The sequence below is a fragment of the Procambarus clarkii genome, chromosome 38 (assembly GCF_040958095.1).
Source record: "Procambarus clarkii isolate CNS0578487 chromosome 38, FALCON_Pclarkii_2.0, whole genome shotgun sequence".
Lineage (NCBI taxonomy): Eukaryota > Metazoa > Arthropoda > Malacostraca > Decapoda > Cambaridae > Procambarus > Procambarus clarkii.
The window spans coordinates 12,436,363-12,455,482 of NC_091187.1; the positions used below are offsets into that span (position 1 = coordinate 12,436,363).

At 38.9% G+C, this 19,120-nt stretch overlaps 1 protein-coding gene across 4 annotated transcripts in view; it reads left to right on the plus strand.

Moving 5' to 3' along the window:
- LOC138372382 (zinc finger protein castor homolog 1-like) overlaps positions 1 to 15,148 on the plus strand; it is a 33,722-nt gene extending 18,574 nt beyond the window's left edge. For all 4 annotated transcript variants that reach the window (XM_069337707.1, XM_069337709.1, XM_069337708.1 and 1 more), the window contains exons 10-14: positions 3,535 to 3,770; positions 6,074 to 6,297; positions 7,472 to 8,744; positions 11,935 to 12,158; positions 12,368 to 15,148. In XM_069337707.1, the coding sequence (XP_069193808.1) occupies positions 3,535 to 3,770; positions 6,074 to 6,297; positions 7,472 to 8,744; positions 11,935 to 12,158; positions 12,368 to 12,639 (2,229 nt within the window). In that variant the 3' untranslated portion in view covers positions 12,640 to 15,148. The remainder of the gene's footprint in view (positions 1 to 3,534; positions 3,771 to 6,073; positions 6,298 to 7,471; positions 8,745 to 11,934; positions 12,159 to 12,367) is intronic.
- The last annotated feature ends 3,972 nt before the right edge of the window (positions 15,149 to 19,120 follow it).

Consider the following 19,120-nt stretch of genomic DNA (forward strand, 5'->3'; position numbering starts at 1 on the left):
ATTAAAAGTCAATCTACAATATTTATAACTCTTAATTTGCATGACATTTCTACTTTGGTTGAGTCTTACACTAGTAATATCAAATAGGAATGTTTCTTCTATGTTATCCATGGATTCTGTTACAGCCCTTTAGGAATAATTTTTGAACATAATTATCTAAGTTTACCCGTGTTTACCCAAGAGCCACTAATACTAATGGCTTTGACAAGAACAGGACAGGAAGCTGGCAGCTTGTCGAAGGTCCCCCCATTTGCCCAGATGATCTTTTCTAGCTGTATTTTTAAACCCAACAGAGGTTTGGCATTAACGGCTTAATTTATTTATTTATTTATTTATGCATATACAAGAATGTACATAAGGAATGTGAGGATACAATTATGGTAATTACAGTCTTGTAAAGCCACTAGCACGCGCAGCGTTTCGGGCAGGTCCTTAATCTAAGAAAATTTTAAGGAGGTAAATACTTGCAAAATTTATAGACAAAAAAATGATAACAGATTACATGGAATGAAAAAAAAAAAGATGAGAGAAAATTATAGGTACAGTATATTAAAGCACATAGGTAGCTATGATTGATTGCAATGACATCTTAAAATGGTAGTTGACAACAAATTGGTAGGCACAATACAGCAGAAACAATATAAGATTGATTGCAATGACAGCTTGAATGGTAGTTGACAAAAATTGGTAGTCACAATACAGCATATGGCTAGCACATAAAAGAAGACAGCAATGAACACAATGATAAGGTTGTTTTATATTACATAAAAATTAGGAGATTGGGTACCACTAGGTACAGAGCAAATTTAAAGCTCAGTGTAGGAAACTAAATAGATGAAGTTAGGTACTTTTTGGTTTTGCTTTTAAATAAGGCAAAAGTTTTACAGTTTTTCAATTCACTAGGGAGTGAGTTCCATAGACTAGGTCCCTTAATTTGCATAGAGTGTTTACACAGATTAAGTTTGACCCTGGGGATATCAAAGAGATATTTATTTCTGGTGTGGTGATAATGGGTCCTATTACATCTGTCCAGGGAGAGTTTCAGAGCATGGTTTGCATTTAAGAACAGGGTTTTGTAAATGTAGTTGACACAAGAGAATGTGTGGAGGGAGTTAATATTTAGCAAGTTTAGAGATTTAAACAAGGGAGCTGAGTGTTGTCTGAAAGCAGAGTTAGTTATTATTCTGATAGCAGATTTTTGCTGTGTGATGATGGGCTTAAGGTGGTTTGCAGTGGTAGACCCCCATGCACAGATACCATAATTAAGATAGGGGTAGATTAGTGCATAATATAGTGAGAGGAGAGCAGAGTTAGGAACATAATATCTGATTTTGGAGAGTATACCAACTGTCTTAGAGACTTTCTTAGTTATGTGTTGAATGTGGGTGCTGAAGTTGAGTCTCTTGTCTAGGAATAGGCCAAGAAACTTGCCATCATTTTTATTACTGATGTTAATGTTGTCTATCTGTAGCTGAATTGCATTTGATGATTTGCTTCCAAATAAGATGTAGTAAGTCTTTTCGATGTTTAATGTTAGTTTGTTCGTTGACATCCATAAGTGGACTTTTTTTAATTCATTATTCACAACATTATTTAGTGTATGTGGTTTGAGGTTTGAGTAGATAAGGGTAGTATCGTCAGCAAACAATATAGGTTTGAGAATATTAGAGACATTAGGCAGATCGTTTATATATATAAGAAATAGAAGAGGTCCTAAGATGCTGCCCTGTGGCACTCCAACGGTAATTGGTAGAGTGGAAGAAGTTGTATCATTGATGGTTACATATTGGTGTCTGTCACTAAGATAGGATCGGATGTAGTCAAGGGCAAGGCCTCGGATTCCATAATGCTGGAGTTTAAGTAAGAGGTAGTTGTGATTAACAGTATCAAAGGCTTTTCTTAGGTCAATGAAGAGTCCAATCGGAAACTCATTTTTGTCAAGGGCTGAGTAGATAATGTCAAGGAGACTAATGATTGCATCATTGGTACTCTTTTGGGACCGGAAGCCAAACTGGCAGGGGCTGAGTATGTCGAATTTTACGAGGTAGGAATAGAGCTGTTAATGCCGTGAATGGGTACCTGGTTGTTAAGCGATTTGGGGAGTCATATTCCGGGGAAAAATTAAGATTAAGGACCTGCCTGAAATGCTAGGTGTGCTAGTGTCTTTACAAGAACATGAGAACTCTTTTTATATATAGAAATAAAAAAAAAGACAGGACAAAGCTCATCAAAACCTTTAAAATACTGAAAAATTTGTAGGATGTTGATTCAGACAATATCTTCAAAACATCAGATATTACAAAAACAAGAACCAATGGTTTCAAGCTCAACAAGCCACAATGTAAGACTGAAAACAGGAGATCCTTTTTAACGCACAGGGTTATAAACCCGTGGAACCACTTACCATTGAAGCTATAAAGGGCAAAATTCTTGTTAAATTTTAAAATCCAGCTGGAAAAAATCATAAGGGGAAATTAGAGGACCTTTGACAGGCCGCCAACTGCCTGCTGGGGGTACCATCTAGTAGTGGAGAGGTGTAACTAGTGATGGCAACCAGCTAACAAGTTTGTTACAGTATTAGTTGACAGGATTGCCAAAGTTTTTTCCAAACAGCAAACATTTATCTCCATCTTTGATCAGAGACAGACATAATCGGCATTTGCTAGGAGGAACACGGCAAGTGGATGATATTCCGGCAGAAATGGACATACTCTTTCTTCAATTTGTCATTATTTTTGGTGACATACAGAATCCTTGTTAAGATCAGTTGTGTTTTTCTGATAATTTTCCTGGTCTGTAGTAGGTTTCTTTGACTCATAAGAGTCTAGTGTGGCATGATAGGTGTGGAGCGTACTATGTAGCTAGGGTTGGGAATCCTCCCAGAAAACCTGTGTATCATTTCCTAAATTTAGTTTTAGTAATTCATATATATATATATGTTTGCCCGAAACAGCATGCATATTAGTGGCTTTAAGCATTGTATGTACTAGCTCTTTCTAGAACTCCAACATTATGTTTGTAACTCATCTTGTATGTACAGTATGTACTTTTACGTGAATAAACATTTGATTTGATTTGATTCGATGTCAGCTTCTCATATAATGTCATGTGTTGTCCATATAAATTTCAAACTAAATTCATCTATTTTAGGTTATGCCCAAAATGCTTTGTATATGTATTTGCATTATATAATATACAATTACTTTGCCTACTAAGTAACCACATAATATGATATATTGTACAGTACAATACTATATGTTATAAATTAATTATTATTATTATTATTATTATTATTATTATTATTATTATTATTATTATTATTATTATTATTATTATTACTTGGAAATTTAAGTTGGTAACCCCACACCCATGCTGTTCAGAACAGGAGCCTCATAGCAATTTTCATTGCAGTCTAGGCATCAATACACATTGCAATTTTCAAAAAATTTCAGATTATAACTAACATTTGAAAAAAATAGTACAGTTCTGCTAAATAATCCAAATAACCCGCACAACAACCTCGTTCATTGTCAGGCGGAGATAGTAGAGGGCTTCTACCCCTGGGGCGAAGGTGTATCCTGCCCCGACCAGCTGTGTCCACTGCTTGGCCGACGCCACTACCACTGTGCCCACCCCCGCTGTCTCTACGTCACCGCCCACACAGATGTCCTCCCACTCCATGCCCACGACTTCCACGAGAATACGCCCATACCAGAGGGATTCATTGCCATTGACAGGAATATTGACTGCCGCTCACCAAATTGTCAGAGGTAAGAATGGGTAGGACAATTTTAATAATAATAATACTTTTTCATAAGAATATGCACACAATAGACATTAGACAAAGGCACAATTGTAGGTACAGGGGTTGCACATTAAATGAAGCCACAACTACACAAAACAGTTCCAACAAAACTTTGAATAATTCAGATACAAGTTATTTATAGGTAGTTGCTAGTGAACAGCTCCTACAAATAACAGCTGCTTACCTAAATCCTCTATGCAGACGAGGAGTCACAATAACGTGACTGAAATATGTTGATCAAACCACACACACTAGAAAGTGAAGGGACGACGACATTTCGATCCATCCTGGACCATTCTCAAGTCGATTATGTGTGTTACACACAATCGACTTGAGAATGGTCCAGGACGGACCGAATCGTCGTCGTCCCTTGACTCTCTAGTGTGTGGTTTGGTCAACTAAATCCTCTATATAAATTCTTTTAAGAAATTAATAATTTAAAAAACTTTCTCTTTACAGTATTTACCGTAGTTATCATGTCTTGTAAAGTAATTCTCAGAGTTGGGTCCTTTCTCAAGTATATGGAGTCACCATAGTACAGTCAGGTTCATTCTCTACTCACAGTTGAGAATTCTGGGTTTGTATCCTGGGCAGGACAGCAATGGTTTGGTGCATTTCCTGTCACCTAATGCACCTGTTCATCTACAAGTAAATAGGTACCCAGGAGTCAACTTGTTGTGGGGGTTACATCCTGGGAAGGGTTATTAGTTTGAACTTGGCAGGATCTTGATATAAGCTTAATATGTGCAGGTATAACAACTAAGGCTAACATCAACAACAAACTAAGGGATTTGGGAATGTTGGTAAGTTTATGAGCAGCAATAAATAGATGATAGATACTTTTCACTTCAATTACTTAATTTATAAATTGACTTTCTCTACACTCCTTTTCATTACACGACTTGATAATGGTCTACAATGGACCAAAACATCATCATTGCCTTTATTTTCAATTTTTTTTGTTGAATGTCTAACGGTGAACCTTGGAGTCATAATCCATCAATCACTGAATGTTGCACAACAAGTGGGAGTTGTAATGAAAAAAAAATAACCAAACCCTAAGTGTAATCAAGCGTACCTTTAACTTTAATGAAAGGAAGGTATTAAACTGTATGTCTGGTGCTATTATTTGTATCCAAATTATTATTTTGTAGTCCACTCAGTTTATTATATGCAAGCCTGGCTGTCATACAGACCAGGATGGTTAACGACCACAGGGCTAACAACATTGCAAACTAGGCATAACAAGGTGAATCTCATGGAAACTTTTACAATACTGAACAACTTGGAGGATATTGATCCAGATAATTTCTTGAAAAGGTCAGATGTAACACAAAGAGTAATGGCTTCAAGCTCAATAAGCCACACTGTGGGACTGAAAACAAAGAGATTCTTTTTCACCCATAGAATTATAAACCCATGGAACCGTTTACCCACAAAAGCCATTAATGCCAAAACACAGTTGAATTTAACAAAAAAAAATAGCTGCCTATCCTCACTGAGGCTAATAGTGTGTTAGTGGTCCTCAGATAAATTCAGGTAAAAAAATAAATTTTGAAGATACTGCCCTATATAATAATTAATTCATCCCATTACCCACACAAAACATCCATATCCATATATTTTGCTATATCCTTATGGCAAAAATTCCATATGTCATATAACAAAATTATTCATATATTTGCCATACAGTATATCAAATTATAACAAAATAATTATTGCTGCTATGCAGTAATATGTAATGTTTAAAGTAATATATACATCATTCATATCAAATTTACAAGCAAGACGAATGGTGTGACACCTGTGTGTGTGTCAGTCAGTGTGGCAGTGCACCTTCGGGTCTGGCCAGTAACTGGATGAATAACTGCAATGATAGCCTTGCCCTTTGCTAGAGGAAATCATGAAGAATCAAATAGGGTGTTTATGCCAAACAGCAATACAGTATTCCATATAAATAAATAAATAAATAAATAAATAAATAAATAAATAAATAAATAAATAAATAAATAAATAAATAAATAATAAATGTTTATTTAGGTAAAAGTACATACATACGAGATGAGTTACAAACAAAATGTTGAATGTCTAGATAGAGCTAGTAGATACTATGCCTAAAGCCACTAATATGCACAGTGTTTTGGGCAAGATGTAGGAAAAACAATTAGACTAAAACTTAAAACTATATCATATGTATCATAATATCAACGTGTATCTCATCATTCCTGACACCTCTACAAGACCTTAATTTGTTCTACGTGCCCACAGCAACAAGGTGAACAAACACTTTCACTGTACGCGCTGTGGCTTCTCCTTTGTTCGCTACCAGACACTCGAGTCCCATGCGGAGAAGCATCAACAGGAAGATGGAGTGATTCACACTCATAGTCTGGGCCCTCAGTCACCCATATACCTTAAAAAGCCTCGCCCGGACAGCCCTATGGATGCTCCAACAGCTACTGCAGACAGGGAGTCACCCAGCAAGGCACAAGGTTGGTATGAGAAATTCCTGTGATTTGTAGCACACCCACTGAGAATAATGGCTATTTCTAGCATTTAGGTTATTGTTCGTCTTGTGTACTGCCTTATTCAGTGTAAAAGTATACTTAAGATTTTGTTAAAACTTTTGTGCATGCATTTAACACAATCATATCAGTTTTTTTTAGATTAGTTCATTTATTATGTATACCATACCCATACCATGGGTGGTAGTGAAAAAAGGGATACAGAGGTACATAGTGGACTCAGGAACTGAACCACAAAATTAATTTAGCTAAGCAGGATACAGTACATCACTAATAATTTTGTTGTATTTGTGTCTAACTTCAGACACGAGCATGTTACAGTTGTGTCTTAAAGAGTTGAGAGCAATTAAGAATGATAAAGAATCACAAATAATTAATTGACACAATTATGTGTCAAGTTTAGAGACATTTGCGTGCAAGAAGTAAGGCAAATATTCCAGTCTGAAGGGTAGAGGCCCAGTTGTTTATACAGACTCCCTGCTCAGAATACAGTACAGTATAAGCCTTCACCAATTGTCAAGACAACTGCAGTTAGAGCTGCACTCAAGGAGCAGTGTAGGAAACCAGCAGTGCATATGCTTTGAGAGCGAGAATGCTCTGTGGCCAGAGTATCATTATAGCTTAAGGCATTGAGCTTTGCTTTAAGACGAGGGTAGGCTGATGTTTAATTTGCTTTTTGAGTGAAAAGGGAGGGATTAAAATTTGATGGGGAGGTAATCTCCCACAGTGTAGGAAAGTGCCATGGTTATCTCTAGTGATACAAATTGTAAATCTGGTACATTCTGTAATACAACTTGTTAAGTCAGTAGTTAAAAGCATATTTAATAAAAACACTAATATGGAGATCATTTTGGACATAACTTGAAATAATAAGGGTCAATTTTTATAGGCAAATGAGGTAAGCTTTTAATACTAAACTAGAGTCAAGCTAACATATATGAATTGTTCAAGTAATTTAGCAAATGATATTCAATATTTAAGTGATGCTAATGAAGTGCTAGATAAGCAGATTACTCTTCTATCCATATCTATCACACATGCATGCTTAAAATATGCCATAATGCAGTCTGTTAAGACAATTAATAACATTTGCTATCTTGAAAATATTCTCAGCCTAGCTGCAGGTTACACTGACATGTAGATCTCTCCCCCCCAGTGGTCAAGTCATCTGGGATCTTCTACCCTCTGTCACCGTTCCCTACGTCTAGCCCATCCAACCTCCGACCCTCCAGTACCCGGGGAGAAGCAGGTGCTCTTGTCACACCAATTCCACCATCATCACGACTGCAGAATTCGACTACTTTCACCCTCCCTGTGTCGGGAAGCCTCACTATCACTGCTACTCGTCGTTCACCCCCACCTCACGGTATGCATTCACCCATTCGAGACCGCATGGATCAAGCAGAATCAGATGACCGAAATGAATTGGACACTGATCATCCTCGTCCACTGAGTCAACAAGGAGACCCGTACCCTGCCCGTATCCTTCAGACCCTTAACCGGGAAGAGTCACCTCTAATAATTCCTTCTTTAGGTTCCGAATGGCTTGGTCCAGAACGGCACCCACAGTATGGCCCAGAGTATTCTTGCGGCCGGCCATTTTGTAAGCTGAAAAAGAAAGAACATTTCCACTGTCAAATTTGCAATCAAGCTTTTAGTGAACATGAAAAACTGAGGCCGCATCTAATTAAACATGTTACTTGTAACCCTATGAGTTCTGGTGACTTTTCTGTAGGTGGAGAGGAGGATACAGATGGTTGTACTGATCAGGGAGACGAGGAAGAAGGAAATATCCAACCCAAAATTGAAATCAATGACTGTCCGGTGAGCCCAAGAAGTTCCAATGAAAGTAGTACTAGTAGTTTTGGAATAACAACGCAGAGTGTGTCTACTAGTAGCCCGAGACCTCTCAGCAGTAGCAGCATCAGTTGTAGCTTGAGTGGACCCCAAACAACGCCACAGTTTCCAATGGTATATACTCAAGCTGCCAGTTTCCCTGGACTTCCCTCTCCATTTGGTCCACATTTGGGCATGGCAGGAATATTTCCAGGATCATTGCCACGTCTTCTGCCACCAGCTGCGTGGCAAGTTCATCCAGCACTGGCAGCTATGGCCCATCAAGGCCTCATTATGCCTGGAGTCCGCCCCAATGGAGATCTGACTCATGGGTCACCTGTGCCAGGAGGCCTACCTGGTGTTGGTCCAGGGATGGGAGGACCAGGGCTCCCTGGATCTGGAGGGGACCACAACCCTCTGTTGCCCTCCTCTCTGGGAACTTCACCTCACCTAGCTATGCTAGGCAAGAGACTCGGTGCTGAAGACTTCAATGCACAAGAAGCTAAGAAGATCCGTTCCAACCACTCCATACGCTTGCTTAAAGATGAGCCTGTGCCTGAAGGTTATATACGCTTTAGGTAAGTGAAAAGCTTTCCATTTTGTTACATATGCACTTGAATTTACTGTACTTGATACTTGAATTTATCTAATGGCTACTATCTCTCTAGTGGCCTCAATGAGGACAGGAAGCTGGCCACTTGTCAGAGGTTCCCCATTTGTCCTGATGATTTTATCAAGCTGAATTTTGAAATTCAGCAGTTTTGGCATTTACAGCTTTGGTGGGTAGACAGTTCCATGACTTTATAACCCTATGGGTGAAATAAGCATCTCTCAGAATGGGAATACAGTATATATTGTAATGACAATGTGAGGAGAATGACATAGGCTATTAAATAGCACTTCAGTGTAAGTGTTGTCAACAAAAAAATGTTTAAAATTCATCAAATTGCTTGTAAACATGAATTATAAACACCTTGCTATAATTAGAATATATTGAAGATGAAGCTTTCTTAGTGACAGACACTAATATGTAGCCATCAATGACATGACCACCTCCACTCTACCATTAACCATAGGAGTGCCACAGGGTGGCATCTTAGAACCTCTCCTATTTTTTATATACATTAATTTTATTTTATTTATTTATTTATTTATTTATTTATTTATTTATTTATATAAGATACAAGAAGATACATTGGGTTTTTGAGAGTACATAGCATTGATGTTTATACATTCCTGTAAAGCCACTAGTATGCATAGCATTTCGAGCAGGTCCTTAATCTAACAGATAATTTTAAGTAGGTAATTTCTAGCAAAATTTTAAGAATGTTAACAGGTGCATTGTAAGAAAATTTGACAAAGATTAGTAGGTACATTAAAGTAAAATTTGAGTGTTACAAACAGGTACATGGTAGCATAATTGGAGGATTATTATTATTATTTTTTTTTTTTGAGATATATACAAGAGTTGTTACATTCTTGTACAGCCACTAGTACGTGAAGCGTTTCGGGCAGGTCCCTGGAATACGATCCCCACTGCGAAGAATCGTTTTTACAACCAAGTACACATTTTACTGTTGGGTTAAACAGAGGCTACAGTTAAGGATTTGCATCCAGTAAATCCTCCCCGGCCAGGATACAAACCCATGACAAAGCGCTCGCGGAACGCCAGGCGAGTGTCTTACCACTACCCCACGGAGACTGGTTATAATGATATAATGCATTGAAATATAATGCATATATAATATAATGCAAGATATAATGCATTGACATATGCGTTCAATATAACAACCATGATATAAGATGATAGCAATGACTACAATGGTAAAGTTGTATGGCTTAGGTACATATATTGGGGGATTGAGTAGCACTAGATACAGTGTGAGTTTAAAACACTAGGTAGGAAACTATGAAGATGAAATTAGGTACTTTTTGTTTTTGATTTTGAATAAGGCAAAGGTTGGACAGCTTTTCAATTCGTTAGGGAGTGAGTTCCATGGACTAGATCCCTGCATTTGCATAGGTATTGCATTTATAATTATTTATATTGTATATTTGCATTTATTTGCAATGTATCTAACATTCCTAAACCTATACTATTTGCTGACGGTACTACCTACATCATCAGTATTCAGACCTCAACTTACACACACTAAATAATATTGTAAATACAGTGTAACGAATTAAAATTACTGGTATTATTATAAATTATTATTCAAGAAAGTCCACTCATGGATGTTTACCAACAAACTCACACTAAACATAGAAAAGACCGACTACATTTTATTTGGAAGTAAATCCTCAAACCAAATTCAACTTCAGATAGACAATGTTAACATTAACAGTAAAAATTATGAAAACATTCATTAGCCTATACATAGACAAGAGATTAAACTTTTAGCACCCACATACACTACATATATCCCAAAAAAGTATAAAAAACTATAGGTTAACTCTCTAAAATCAGATATTATGTTTCCCACTCTGCTATCCTCTCATATACTACTCGCTAATCTATCCCTATCTTTCCTGAGTTTACCTTTACCTGATACCTAAGTTTACCTTACCCGAGGTAACCTTCACCTTACATACGGTATCTGTACATGGGGTCCCACCACTGCAAATTACCTCAAGCCCATTATCACCCAGCAAAAATATGCTACCAGAATTATAAGAAACTCTGTTTTCAGACTACACACAGCCCCCTCTGTTTAAATTCCTAAACATACTCAACTCCACATCTGTTCTTGTGCTACTTACATGTACAAACCTTGTTCCTAAATGCTGCTACTGATCTGAAACTCTTCCTTGGTAAAGTTAATAGAACCCATGAGCACCACACCAGAAATAAATAACTCCTAGATATCCCCAGAGTTAAACTAAATCTATGCAAACAATTTATGCAAATAAAAGGACCCAATCTATGGAACTCACTTCCTAATGAATTTAAACAAATTCCACTCATGCCTTTTTCAAAAGTAAAATCAAAATGTACCTAATTTCATCCTCAAAGTTTTCTACTTTGTGATTCAAACTCACATTGTATCTTGTGCTACCCACTCCCCCAATATTAGTACTGCTCTTAAGATATGCATTTTCACCTGTGTAATTATCTTCATCAATTTATATTATTGTTATACAAATACAAATATTTATTCAGGTAAAGTACATACATACAAGGTAAGATACAAAAGTTGATGGATTTATAGATAGAGCTAGTACATACAATGCCTAAAGCCACTATTACGCAAAGCGTTTTGGGCAGATAAAACGTTATTATGTTGAACTCAAATTTTGCTACAAAATTTGTATTTCTCTCTTCATTTATCGTACTCCGTCTTTCACCTCTTCGTTCTAAACTAGCTGGAGAGGTTCTGAGAAGTGTGTAACACCCTGGTATTTGATATGAACAAGTAACACCTCTGCGATTTTAATCAATTCCGTTCGAACGTCTCAATACCTATTCATCTTGCCTTATTTGGTAGATTAAGGACCTGCTTGAAATGCTGTGTGAGCTAGTGGCTTTGCAAGAATGGAAGAATACTTTCTTGTATATAAATATGTAAATAAATAAATAAATAAATATGATGGGATTAAATCCATGTCTCTGAACTCTTCTAGCACACACACAACCGACTGGACCATGATGGCCTTAAAAATAACTTGACCAGATGTATTACCTCACAGATTTATCACATTATTATTACATCCTTCAGTATCATAATCCTGCCGATGTCTTTTAAAGCCTTACATTTTCACTGCCAACAGATTCAATGAGGACTGTCAGTATCCTCACTGTGGATACCGGGAACACCAGACACACTTCCACTGCATGAGAAAGGACTGTGGTTACTCCTTCTGCGATAAAACACGCTTTGTGCAGCACACTGCGCGGCACGAGCGGCTCGATACCCTTATGGGTGGCGATTTTAATCAATTCCGTTCGAACGTCTCCTGTGGACGCCCTGACTGTGTTTATGCCTCAATGATAGGTAAGATTGTCCATCAGGTTTCAATGAATTTAATACATTTTTTATTCCTTGTTATTATGCAATAGTATAATGCACAGTATAGTATTGTATTTGAACACATTAAAGTACATATTTTGTATTTTAGTACATAATGTAAACGGATAAAATATTACACATTCTTAAAATAAAGATGAGCAAATATCTCATTTCATAAATGTTTATCCCAACAGGCCAACAGCAAAACAAGGCGTCACATTTCCACTGCCTAAAGTGCGACTTTGTGTGCACAGACACTAATAAGGTTGTGGCGCACCGTAGGCAGCATCAGAAACGAGACTCTATCAATGCTGCAGGCTTTGAAAAGTTTACACCGTCCCAGCCTTGTGGAATTCAAGGCTGCAACCATAATCAGAAACAGACACATTACCATTGCCTCAAGTGCCAGTACTCGGTCCTAGGACTCAGCCAGATGTCCGCACACAGGTACCGACACCTCGAATGAAGTTTCTTTGGGGAGTAATCTGCGGAGAGGCTCCCCAGCACCCCTTATGAGGGTGCAAGAACAAATCAACACTTTAAGACTGTGAAATTCATGCCCGTCCAAGCTACCCTGAGAAGTAGTAGTGAACTGGCGAATACGGCCTCAAGTGGGCACGTTTTAGAGCCCATGTGTTGAACATTTGTGAGCTACACAATGTAGCCTTGTACAATAGCATATGTGTTATCATTAGCCTTACATATCACTGTAACATACCAAGTGGTGTAGTTGTTAATCTTTCTACTGTACCTTGTATCCAATTTTTGCTAGACAGTGAAATTTGTACGGATGAATTACCCATGTTAACCGATATATAAAGTGAAATCTCTTGTGTACCATATAGAAAAGTGGATAACTATACATGGTGTATATGGTGTTGTGGTTGTACCGGTGAGCCTTATAGTCATAGGCAAGTAATGGGACGTGGTCAGGTCAGGTTATACACCAGCCTGTACCCATGACCACTGTGGCCCACTACAGCCCACTACCTGCTGCCCACTTTACATGTGGACTATTAACTGTGTTATTCTGTTGGTTTAGTATGAACCAATGTACTATTGACTAATATTACTGAATGTATGTGATGTAAATGGTATTCAATACCGAGAAAAAAAGAAGCCTCAGACTGTATGAAACCCGAGTGCCTTGTTGAAGGTTAAACAACAGTGTCTTTGCGCTAGTGTCTTACTGTAGGTTGGTGTGGTGTAGTTTGTGTGGTAGACGTGCAGGTGCTGTGTGTACCTGCCGCCCGTGCCTTCCTGTGACCTGTACCACTATCGCCCACCACCACCATCATCACCACCGCCACCTCCCTACTCGTGCACTCCTACACCTGAACACAGCTTATCTGAATATAATTTTATACTATTTATTTTTTAGTGTTACCAAATATTAGTGCCAAGTACTGTATTCTGTACTCATTCAATTATTTCCTGTAGTGCCAAACATTTTCTACTTGTTTGTTTTTAATTTGATGGCTAAGAATGTGCCAATATCATAGTGTTTATGATTTAGAAAATCTTATGATGTATAGCACCAACTCGTGTATTCTGCATTGCATATTCAAGCCATGGTGTAGAATTTCTAGTGAAAATGGCAGCATAAAATAGGTTGAAAGTGTGTAGTTAGTGACTCAGCACAATGGTTGTGCCTCGCCTGCCTCACCATCCCGCTCAGCGTTCACTACGTGTACTGCGTGTCTGAGGCAGGGAGCTGGGGGATCTCAGGGCAGTCTTTGGCCTGGGGGACCTGCTTGCCCCATGGAGGTAGTCCAAGCTAGTTTACAAAAAAAAAAACCTCCTTAGTGAGAAAGTAGGCCACCAGGCCTCTAAGCAGTAGAGTGTCTTGTTTGCTGTGATGTAGATATGTAGTATTAGGAAGACATGACCAACAGTAGCCAGTGTGAAACACAAGACGGCCGACAGCATGCCTGTCCCCTGCTGCACCTCCTGCTGTGTCTCTTTTTTCAGCTTTACAACTTTATATATTTCTTCCATGTTGTTATTTGTATTATTCACACACTTTCCCTGCTTGCACCTTTTTGATCTTGTATAAAGTGTGTGTGGTGAGTGGAGTAGGGGTGGGGTGGTGGCTGTGAGTGAGGCCCACCCACCAGCTACTTGCTTCTCACTCTGGAAGGTGCACCGCCCAGTAGCCTCAGTTTCAGCTCACTCAGCACTGCTGATGCATTTATGTACAGTTCTATTTATTATGGTGGGTGTCCCAGATGTGGAGCCGGCCTACAAGGTGATGCTCAGCCGTTGCACGCCTTCAGTAGTTGTCTTCTCAATTACTTGAAAAGTTATTGTAATAGGATATATATTTACTGTTGGTGAGCAGCTACAATGGCATTGCCTTGTAGGGCAATATGACTTATCCTGGCACTCCTCTAGTTTAGCTTGCTGACATTTTAACCCATCTTGGTGCCTGAAACCCCTGGAGGTCTAATACAGTCTCTCGAGAGTCATAACACTTAGCTCTGGAACTCTGTCACATACTCCAAAGCTCAGTGATGATTCTTGAAACTCTGACACTGATCTCCAGAACCCAGGCACTGATTGCTGGAACTCTGGCACTGATCTACAGAACCCAGGCACTGATTGCTGGAACTCTGGCACTGATCTCCAGAACCCAGGCACTAATTGCTGGAACTCTGGCACTGACTTTAAAGGTTCTGGAACAAACTTCTAAAAGCTCTGGCACTAATTAAGCCTTAGCACTCAATGTCCAGAGACCTTTTACTGACTTATGGCGCCCAAACTATACTGGATAAATTCTCCAGAGTAAATCGCCATTCTGGAAAGAGATGGAAGGAACTGTTGGAAAGGGAGGAGTGTCAGGCTGGGAAAGAGGGCCTCACCGAGCCTCTAGGACGGGTGGAAGGGTGTTGGACTGGGCACCGCGGCCACACGCTGGGCCGCCCGCCCACATCATCATCCTGGCAACTTACTCAAATAAAGTGATACATTGAAAATTTGTGTTTTGTTATGATCCTAAAATTTTCCATGGTGTAATTGTGGGTTCAATAATAAAAATTATGAGTGAATGATTGACCATTTCTGCCCAAAATGGTGTGTTAGTGGTTTTGCAAGAATGTAACCACCTTATCACCAACATATGTAATTTTCACAACCCATTGTACCTTTTTGTATATATGTATAAATAAAATAATAATAAAAATCAAAATAAAACATTCGTGAAACCTGTGTATTGTCAGCCATGGAGACCAATAACTGTATTATGCAGTACTGTACAGTGTAAAAATATTTTGTGAGAGTTTGTGTTCATAATTATTCAAGCATTTTCTAGCAATAATAATTCCATCATGATCGCATCTAAAATGCATCATTATATGGGCACTCAGAGAACACTATGAACATCAAAGACCCGCAACTTTGTAGTTTTGCCCAAATATTGCTGAAACAAAAGGAAGTTTTTCCAGAGGCAATTTATAAATTTCCCTGTATCAACCAGGTTATAATTTTTTTTTTATCTGAGGGCCACTAATAATGTTTATTGTTTTCCCATTATTGGGAACAAGAAGATTCTTTGATTTATTGGATCCCACTATGTCAAATATACATTAAAGTGCCCAAAAGTTTCAATCTGCCTGGGAATCCAACCTGGGGTCGAATCAGTCATGAGCAGACTGTGCTGCACAGTGCTGCTGTGCTTTGAAAGGAGAACTCTCGAAATCTGCTATAGGTAGATTATAGACATTTGTGTTAACATATACTAAATTATATAGTACCACTTCAACCAGTAAACATTTGTATTAGTATTACAGTTTACTCCTGAGCTGCCTGTGTGTTTACAGATGTATATTGTTCTGAAACTATGGTATGTATACCTCTTCAAGACCTTTGGAGCCATGCAGTTCTGGTGCAATTTGTGTAAAGGTTTCAACCCCCCCCCCCCCCCTCGATGACTGCAAGAGTTCTAACCAGTTGAGAGGCGGGACCAAAGAGCCGAAGCTCAACCCCCGCAAGAATAAACTAGGTAAATGGTAATGTTGGGAGACGCGTCACAATGACACGTCAGTATTTATTCAGAAAGACTTAGTTAGAAGTTCGACACCGCTCCTGTGCCTGGTAAGTCCACTACGGGCTCACCTTAGTCCGTGCTACTTGTCCCGCTCCTGTGTCGGGTAAGTTACGGGCTCACCATAGCCCGTGCTACTTGGAATTTATTCAGAGTAGCTGAATCTATTACAACAACAACAACAACAGTTAGAAGTTGCTGTTGTCTTCAGTTGGAGGAATGAATCAAAGGAAACATGAAATACATTCTTGTTCCTATAGCTGGATGCTCGATTTTTAACTTGACATTATCTTAAGTTGTTATTTTAGACAAACGCCCACTTCCTCGAAGTAATTAATGGATGTAATTAAACAAAGATGCATTGCCAAGCCCTACGACTTTTCTTAAAATAGGTTTACCTGATTGAACAACTGAACAACTGTTATAGTGCAGAAAACAGAAAAAAGGTGGCCATCCACTTAGACCGTCTGGGATCGAATAATGACGTGCAATAAGCGAGGTCGTCAAGTTCAAGTTGTTGGTTGGCTTTTATTTTGTTATATAATCTATAATAATAATAATAATAATTTATTTAGGAACAGTACATCCATAGTTGCAGCGTTACAGTACAAACATTCTGTTAGATTTAAAGATAGAGGTAGTACATACAATACCTAAAGTCACTAGTACGCATAGCGTTTCGGGCAAACTATTATTCTGTTCCCATTTACCCTGTCACCCCATTGAGTAGTATTTTCTGGGTGTAATTTGATTTCGAGTTCTTGCGAAGCTTGACTTCCGTAGGGCACTGTTGAGGGTGTCTACTGGTTTCGATCCCATACGGAACACGTGTCCACTAGCCGGCCAGCGCCTCCGTCATGGATACCGCGCTCCACTATTTTCCTCTCTTGTCCTCTGCTGCAGGCCGTTCCCTGCGCTAGGTCATTGCTCACGGCATCATTCCAGCACCACCATAGACCCCTTCGAGTTATAGAGACGCTGTAGGAACCTGCAGCATGGCTTTCGATTGGCTTATACCTGCCTCCTGCTGCCTGCGTCCTCGGCAAGGTAAGGTAATAGGCTTTTTTTCCCACACTTTTTCACGAGGTCTCAGTCTTCATAATTCCAATATTTAATAATAATTTACCCCCTTACATCAGTGTTCCGGGCTCCTGTGTAAAGATGTGTGTGTGTCTGTTGTTGTTTAAGATTCAGTTACTGGGAAGAAAAAGTGGCAAGTAGCACGGGCTCTAGCAGTCTCCGTGGTGCAGTGGTAAGACACTCGCCTGGCGTTCCGCGAGCGCTATATGTCATGGGTTCGTATCCTGGCCGGGGAGGATTTACTGGGCGCAAATCCTTAACTGTAGCCTCTGTTTAACTCAACAGTAAAATGGGTACTTGGTTGTAACAACGATTCTTCGCGGCAGGGGATCGTATTCCAGAGACCTGCCCGAAACGCTACGCGTACTAGTGGCTGTACAAGAATGTAACAACTCTTGTATATATCTCAAAAAAAAAAAAAAAATGGTGAGCCCGTAGTGGACTTGCCTGGCACAGGAGCGGGGCTGTGGGGTGGGGGGTTATAGACGATTTCTGTGGGTTTAAGTCGCGTGGATAGGTCAGATGTGGCCTTAATTATTAGGGTTGACTGGAGGTTGGCAAGGTGAGAAGAAATGAGCTAAACCAGTAGGGTTATATGGGGTCTTGGAAGGTTATTTAGTGACGATACAAATAATGTGCTTTGTCTCCATGTAAGTTGAGGCCATTCTTGCTTGGCCTCACCCTTGTGAGTTTAAGGGAACCAGGTCGCCCATTGCAATAGAATACAATATTAAATTTGTTTTCATAAATGTGTTTTTAAAACATTTATAGTCGAGTTAGTTTACATAAGTTTACAGGGAATTATTGACCTAAGAAAAAGTCTTAAAAAGAACATAATATGATACATCTGACGATGAGAATACAATTTAAAGGACTGCTATAAATTAACCATTCAATAACTTTGTACACACAATTGTCACACACACAATTGTCAACACTCTCAGTCAACAGATTATAGGGCAAACCTGGATCAAAATTCTTCCGAACACACAGTTCATGCAGCATAGATCTGACTTCCAATGTACTCCAAATGCCTGTCAGTAAGCCATCTCCTTTTGACAGTAGGTCTGTCAAAATTGCAATTATCCAGCTGGGGGGTCTCCCCTGCTTTCTCTCTCTGTTGACTAATTGTTTTATTAGTAATAATAATAATTTATTTAGGAAAAGTACATACATAGTTGCAGGGTTACAGTACTAACATTCTGTTTGATTTAAAGATAGAGGGTAGTACATACAATACCTTAAGCCACTAGTACGCATAGCGTTTCAGGCAATCTATCCTGTACATACTGTTGTTTCAGATTTAGCTACTGTGTTGTTTCAGATTTAGCTACTGAGAACGAAATGTCCATGTAGTACTGGGTATAATGAGCTTGTAAATCCTGTACACCTGCTGTATAATTATATACATATCACTCATATCGTTGTATTTCCCAGCAATTAAGTTTATATTTCTGGAAAAGTAGGAGTGGCCAGTGACAGGCGAGTACATGAAAAAAAAAGTAACTGACTTTGCTGGATATGTAATTCTCTTCAGGGAAAAGATAATCATTCGTTTGTGAAGAGCTTCTTCATGTGTGGAAGTGGACATTAGAGCAGATATGAGAGTGCAGTGAGTGCGAGGATTGGGGACACACACAAGATTCGTCTTGAATATTTTCACAATTTACAGTTAAACTTACCAAGAAGTTTACCAATAGAAGCATAAAATAACTGAAGCAGAAAATAGGGGTTGGGGCTTGGGGGGGGGGGGGGGGGGCAAAAATATAGCAGGAGGCAGAACAAATGATAGAATGCAACATCTATGACAACAACTGTTCTAATA